Source organism: Phacochoerus africanus, chromosome 4 (assembly GCF_016906955.1).
Source record: "Phacochoerus africanus isolate WHEZ1 chromosome 4, ROS_Pafr_v1, whole genome shotgun sequence".
Taxonomy (NCBI): domain Eukaryota; kingdom Metazoa; phylum Chordata; class Mammalia; order Artiodactyla; family Suidae; genus Phacochoerus; species Phacochoerus africanus.
Genome location: NC_062547.1, coordinates 77,040,191 through 77,047,135, shown reverse-complemented (window position 1 = coordinate 77,047,135; position 6,945 = coordinate 77,040,191). Strand labels below are relative to the sequence as shown.

The window sequence follows — 6,945 nt, the reverse complement described above, 5'->3', positions numbered from 1 at the left end:
CCCTCTCCAGAATTTACTTGTAGACTTTTTTTTTTTAGGGCTACACCCTCAGCACATGGAAGTTCTCAGGCTGGGTGAATAGGAGCCGCAGCCGCCAGCCCACGCCATAGCCACAGCCCCATGGGATGCAAGCTGTGCCTTTGACCTACACCACAGCTCACAGCAAGGCTGGATGGCCTTTATCATGGACACTGTGTCAGATTGTTAAACCTGTTGAGCCACCAGGGAACTCCTTTGTAGAATTTTTGATGATGCATGTGCTTTCTTGTGTGTGTGTCTTTTTAGGGCCATACCTGTGGCATATGGAGGTTCCCAGGCTAGGGGTCAAATGGGAGCTGTAGCCACTGGCCTACAACACAGCCACAATTCGTGGGTCCAAGCCATGTCTGCAACTTAACGACACAGTTCACGGCAACGCTGGGTCCTTAACCAACTGAGTGAGGCCAGGGATTGAACCTGCGTCCTCATGGATGTTGTCAGATTTGTTTCTGCTGAGCCACAATGGGAACTCCTTGTGTGCTTTTTTAAGTGGCATAGCTTCCAGGAAATAAGCTTTGGATAAAAAAAGTTTGTGCAGCAAAGTGTGTAGCAAATGCCACTACTTGTGTAAAAATATATAAAGGTGTTATGGACCAGATGTATGCGTCTCCCTAAAATGCGTATGTTGAATCCCTAACCTCCAGTATGGCTGCATCTGGAGATGGAGCCCTGGAGGACATAATTAAGGTCAAATGAGGTTGGAAGGGTGTGGCCCCAATCCTGTAGAATTAGTGCACCCTAAGTCACTGAAACCTCACTTGTCATGTCAAGGAAAGGCCATGTGAGGACAGTGAGAAGGCAGCCATCCAAGGGCCAGGAAGCAGAGCCTCATCAGAGACAGGTGCTGCCAGACCCTGACCTGGGACCTTCAGCCTCCGTAACTGTGAGATACCCATGCTGTTGTTAAAGCGCCCAGACTGTGTTTTGTTGTGGCAGTGCTCGGAGCAGACTGACAAAAAGAGCTGTTTTTACAGAGAATGTTTCTAGAATCTTCAAGAACTTGGCAAGAGTTGGCAGGAACTGCTTGTACACCCCATAGCCTCATGTACCTGTTCATGTTTGTATCCTGGTGATGCAATTCCAGCTCCTGTCAGGCCTTCAGATGAGGCCAAGGCCTCGACTGCAACCTTGCAAAAGTCCCTCAACCAGATTCCCCCCCCCACCCCCATCACTCCCAAATCCTTCCTGGGAGATGATAAATGTTTGTTTTAGGGCAGCAACAAATAAAAATCACTCTGCAGGGATTATCCACTGAACATTTTAAACCAGCAAGCCACGTCTTCCAGCCACTGGGAAATGCCTACATTTGCACAGTTTGGGAGCTGAAAGGATCCCAGGATCTCTCAGGGCCCTGGGCCTGCAGTCAAGACAACCAGGCCCCAGCATAAGCACATCCAGGTGGGCAGGTTTCAGAACAAGTTTAATGCTGTGCATTCACACACCAAAGCGATTTCCACAACATAGAAAGTCTATTTGTTGTGTACTTCCCCGAAGTCCATCCTGAGAGCCTGGGCTATTCCAGATGCAGATGAAGGAGGCAGCACCACCAGATGCCTGGAGAGGACAAAGCAGGGTGAGCAGCAGGGAAGAGCAGACCCAGGAGTCTGTGAAACAGGGGCGCGCGTGCACCTCTGACGGTCAGGTGTGCAGCACAGCGCCAAGGTCAGCAGCGCACACCGCAGCCCATGCAGGGAGGCCAACCCCTGCTTCCTATTTGTAAAGTGGGTCACAGCCCCCTCCCTGTCCCGCCCGGGGCTGGGCAGACTGAGATGACAAGTATAGCGCAGGGCGCTGGCTCCCTGCACTGAGGCTACCAGGCTGGGGGGTCCTTAGAGGGGCCCGTGCAGAGCTCCATCCTCAGGTGAGCCTCCCAGACCTGCAGGGAGCCCTGCTCCTCTGCCACTAGGAAATCACAGGCTATACCCACCAACGGCTGCTGAAACTTACCAGAGGGGTCTGAGGGGGCTCAGTTTAATCTTCCTTCTTAAACTTGCCATTGATGTAGGGCACCCAATCCAGAATCAGCCGCCAGTCAGTGGCCCATACCAGCCCCACGGCACCCACAGCACCCCACATGCTGGCCGTGGGAATCCTGCAAGGACAGTAGGGGTCAGGCCCCATCCTCCTGGTAGCATGTCTGGATCCCACCCCCCATCCCAAGCTGCCATTTATCAGGGGCCCACCAAGTACTGCCCAGCATGTGGACACATCTTGCTGAGGATGGCATGAGGGCAGCCCATCCAGCGTGTGGGCAGGCATGAGGCAGATGACCTTAAGGCAACTCCATTCCCATCTACTTTCATATTGGGATCCCGAGCTTAAGGTTTTATTTGAGGCATTCTAAAAAAGGCAGGAGCCAGAGCTTGTAACAGTAAGGATAGCTAAAGTACACACAGGGATGTTAATGCAGTTTACAGCAGCTCCATTCCTGACAGAATAGGACTGAGGGATGTGTGAGTGTCAGGGGCACTGTCTTACAGATGAGGAGACCAGACACAGAGAGGACACATCACTCTGTTAAGACACATAGCCTACTAGGCACAGAGCTGAGGCAAGGGGCTCCAGGACTACCACACCACGTTTATGTCCGGCAGGATCCAGGATGGGGCCAACAGTCCCACCTCCTACTGTTCACACCCTTCCTTGTACAGCCCCTCCCCTTGGGTGTAAGACCCTGTCCCTCATCTCTAACGAGTAAAAAACACAGAGGGTGGGCCATACCTGTGTTACAGACTGTGGCTCCAACCAGGCCTGCTGTCTCCTCTTACTCCCTTTAGGGGGAGCTCCTGGCCCTTTGTGAGCTGCCCTGTAGAGGGGCCCATGTGGTCACAACACATGTGTGAGCTTAGAAAGTGATCCCCAGGCAAGGCTTCAGATGAGACCCTGAGCAGAGGACCTGGCTCAGGTGTGTCTGAATACCTGACCCACAGAAACTGATAATCGGTGTTTGTAAAGCTGCCGGATTTGGTGGGCTGTTTGTTACACAGCAATAGAGAAGTCTCACAGGTTCCATCGCTGGCCTGTGCAGGACCAGAATTTGTACATGGGTGACCACCTCACTGGATCATCCTAAGCCACGTGCTTGGGGGTGTTGGGGTGGAGAGTGGAGGGATCAACAGTCCCGAGCCACCTGCAGCAACCCCTGCTCTTGGGGTTGAGGCCCATAATACTCAGCTTTGAGCCTGGGAGAGGTCACAAGTTACTGCTGCCTTTGGAACAGGTGTCCTGAACAGAAGGGGAATCTCCTCCCACAGCCCAACAGCTCTGAGATTTAATGTCAGAGAAGCCTTCCCTCAGGGAGGCCACCACCCCTTCTCATTCTGGCCATGCACAGGGAGGGAGTGGCCACGAACCTGACTTCTAAGAGGAACCAAAAGATGGAGAGGTGGTGATGATGCTGACAGCCCCTCGTGGGACTTCCTTACACCCTCACGACCTGTCCTTCCCCTCCTCGCATGAAGACGTGGGGTCCAGAGGTCCTCAGTTGCTGAGCACAGAGTCTAGGACACAACCCCCACGGTTCCTGGGGCTAGATCCCGCTTCTTGGCCTCTGGAAGCCAGCAGGGGGGGACAGGGTTGCACTACACCCCCTTTAACATTTTACATCAGCCTCAGGTCGTGGGTCACATAGGTTTATTTTTTCTTGTTCATGGACTAGAACGTCAGCCACGAAGGTTCCGTTTATAGCTGTGTCTCTGACTAGAAGCGAATACACTCAAGAGTGCTGCCGGCGGCCGACGGAAAGAAACTCTGGAAGAGGTGTCGCGGCTCTGACCACAGGCAGATAGGAATGGACAGTTCCGGGGGCCTGGGCCGCCTGCGGGAGGGGCTGCAGGTGCTGCCGGAGATCCCACTCGACGCCAGGAACGGCTTTTTCGTTTGTAAAGCCCACCCGAAGGTGCCTGCCAGATCCACTATCCAGGGCCAGCCCCCACCCCTCACTCCTTGCCGGGGCGCGGGGACACGACTGCCGAGTATAAGCCGGTTTCCTAGCGCCCCACGTCGTGGGCACGCCCATCCTAGCTGCCACTTGGGGTCACCCCAACACTACCCGCCTCTAACAAGCGCAGCTATCGGCTTCACAACGTCAAACAAAAGCAAAGTTAGGAGCGTATATGGTCAGTTTCCAGGCCCCAAGAGCTGAACCGGGGGTGCTGGGCGCGGACTGGGTGGGCAGCATTACGGTCCCCAGGGAGAGGGGGTCGGGGGCCCTCCACGCACGTGTGCTCAGAACACACCGCGCCGCCGCTCCGTGCCTCTGTTTCCCCCATCTGGGACCCGGCAGGACACGGGGTCCAAGCCCGTGGGCGAGCTGCGTCCTTACCAGTTTCTGGCCAGCTCGCGGTAGCGCGGACCCAGGAACCTGCTCAGCATTGCGGCGCAGTCTTAGCTCAGGGTGACCCCGGCCCCCTCGGCTCGGACGCACTGCGCAGGCGCGACCGCCGCTGCGCGCAGGCCCTCAAGGAAGCCCCGCCCCGTCTGGGCGGGCTGACTGCGCGAGACCCGGAGCCCACCCCTGCAGGGCGCTCAGACTTGGAAGACATTTGCAGTCGCTTCCGGGGAAGGTCTGAAGATCGCACACTGGAGTGGGCGGGCCTGGGGGCGGGGCTTTCTCGCCGCGGGACCTGAGGACGCCGGCCCTGCCCCTCCGTTCCGCAGGTCAGAGTGACTCCTGCTGAGCAACCTCCAGCAACTAAGCGTGGCCCGCGACATTTGTCCGGTGAGTTTGTGTCCTTACTACATGCCAGAACTTTATTAACAGTTAAACCGAGGCCATACGGGGAAGAGTGTCGCAGAGGGGAAAGGAGGCGTTTTGAACTCCCTTTTGGAGGATTTAGGTGTTCTCACTGGACTCGCTGTCAGCGGGACCTTGGCCAGATAGCAGTGCTACCCCGAGCCTCCGAGCGTCTGTTTGCTCGCGCTGAGTTGTTTGTTGCTAAGAGACCCTGTTGTAAATTGTTTGCACGTTTCGTTTGGGAGTGATTCCTCACTCCGGCGGCAGAGGGAGGCCTGGCTCCTCTCATTGTCAGCACTTCAGGACACCTGTTAGCTGCTGGGACCCGGACAGGCGGCTCCTCCTCACCCTGCTTCCCGCCGCCCCAAGCTCGCCTTCTTCAGTCACCGCCTTTGGGACCACCAGCGTCGAATGCAGGCTTGGGTATGAGGACTGGACTCTGGGTTTGTCTGCCCATTTCGTCGCGTTCCAGTCCTTTTGGAATCAGCACCTGGGCACTCTCCAAGACTGCAGTTTCAGGGGCTGCAGGTTCTCACCTGCCCCTGGCTACGGGGGTGGGGGGTGGGGGCAGAGAGGACCCGAATAAGCCTCTGTCCTTGATGGACCCTTAACATGTGGGACATAGAGGGCGCCCTGAAAATTAGAGAGAGAAATCTTGAGGCAGAAGAATATACCTGCCCGAAAAGATGAGCAGAGGTGGGTGTAGAGGCCTTGGCGCTGCAGGTCCTGGATCCAGCAGTTTCTGAAGCTCTGCCTCATTGTTCCTTCTGCTTAATGCACTTCAGCTCATGATGCAGAATACTTTTCCTTTCAAGTGATAAAGAACAAAAGTCGGCTTAAGAGAAAAGATGGACGTTTAAAGGCATGTTGGATGGCTTCAGGCACAGGTGGATCCAGGAGTCTAGCACTATCATGAATCTTTCCCTCCATTTCTCAGCTCTTTTGTGTTGCTCTCACTCTCTGGTGAACTCCCTCTGGGTTGACATTCCAGCAACCCTTGCAGGAAGATGGCACCTCTTTCCAAATAATCACAGAGAATGCCCCAAAGCTGGTTCTCATTAGCCTGCTATGGAAACAGGGCAGAATCACCCCCTCTCACATGAGAACATGGGCTGAAATTGGGAGAGGATCCCCAAAAGAGAATACCAGGGTTATGTGACCAGAAGAGATGGAGGATAAGCCAGAATGGTTGGCTACCCTGGCACACCACTGGCTCTCTGCCTACAGGGGCCTCTGGGGTTCCCTGTAGGATCCTCATCTGGCCCTTGGGAAACCAAACTCCTTTTCTTGTATTTAACTGATATGAAATTCACATAACATACAATTAACCATTTTAAAGTGTACAGTTTAGGAAGTTCCCCCTGTGGTACAGCAGAATCAGCATTGTCTCTGCAATGGCTTGGGCCACTTCAAGGGTGTGGTTTTGATCACCAGCCTGGCACAATGGGTTAAGGACCCAGCATTCTGAATCTGTGCTGTAGGCCAATGCCTGGCCTGAGAACTCAATATGCTGAGGATGCCGCCATAAATAAATAAATAAATAAATAAAATAATTAAGTGTACGGTTTAGTGGCCTTTAGTACATTCACAAGATCGTGCACCCACCATCTCTGTTTTATTCCAGAACATTGTCCTCACCCCAGGAGCAACCTCAACCCCATCCCCAGCCCCTGACAACCAGGACCCCCTCTCTGTGTCTGGGGATATGCCTGTTCTGGACGTTTCCCATCCATGGAATCCCACACTGTGTGTCCTTCTGTGTCTGCTTCTGTCACTGAGCGTTGTGGTCTCCAGGTCCGTCCACGTGGTAGCGAGTATCAGTGCTTCTTTCCTCTTCAGGGCTGAGTGATGCCCCTATGTGTGGAGGGACCATGTGGTGTTCTGAGTGGTCCTTTCATCTGTTGACAGATTCTTTTCTTTTAGAGGTTTTAGAGCTTTATGGGGACATATTTGACATACAAAAATGCACGCACTTAAAGCATTTAACTTGGCACTTGGACACCTGTGCACACTGGTGAAACCATCATTGCTGTGGAGATGCTGAACAGCCCCCTCTCCCCCTGGGAGATTCTTCCTGCCCTTTTGAACCCCTCCCACTTCCCCTTCCCAGCCCCTGCCACCACCATCTGCTCTCTGCTACTATGAATTACTCTGCACTTTCTAGACTCTTC

At 54.2% G+C, this 6,945-nt stretch overlaps 1 protein-coding gene across 1 annotated transcript; it reads right to left on the bottom strand.

Moving 5' to 3' along the window:
- Positions 1-1,442: 1,442 nt before the first annotated feature.
- LOC125125942 (cytochrome b-c1 complex subunit 10) lies at positions 1,443-4,482 on the bottom strand. Its single transcript, XM_047777688.1, has 3 exons — positions 4,364-4,482; positions 1,987-2,131; positions 1,443-1,593 (listed from the first exon to the last, which is right to left on the bottom strand). Exons 1-2 carry the CDS (start codon positions 4,411-4,413, stop codon positions 2,011-2,013), a joined length of 171 nt encoding a protein of 56 aa, XP_047633644.1. The 5' UTR covers positions 4,414-4,482; the 3' UTR covers positions 1,443-1,593; positions 1,987-2,010.
- Positions 4,483-6,945: the final 2,463 nt, after the last annotated feature.

Bases quoted from the DNA above. Each gene is read 5' to 3' on its own strand.
- LOC125125942 (XM_047777688.1), bottom strand. From the start codon at position 4,413: ATGCTGAGCAGGTTCCTGGGTCCGCGCTACCGCGAGCTGGCCAGAAAC. The intron at 2,132-4,363 runs GTAAGGACGCAG...CTGTCCTTGCAG, and splicing joins CGCGAGCTGGCCAGAAACTG to GATTCCCACGGCCAGCATGT.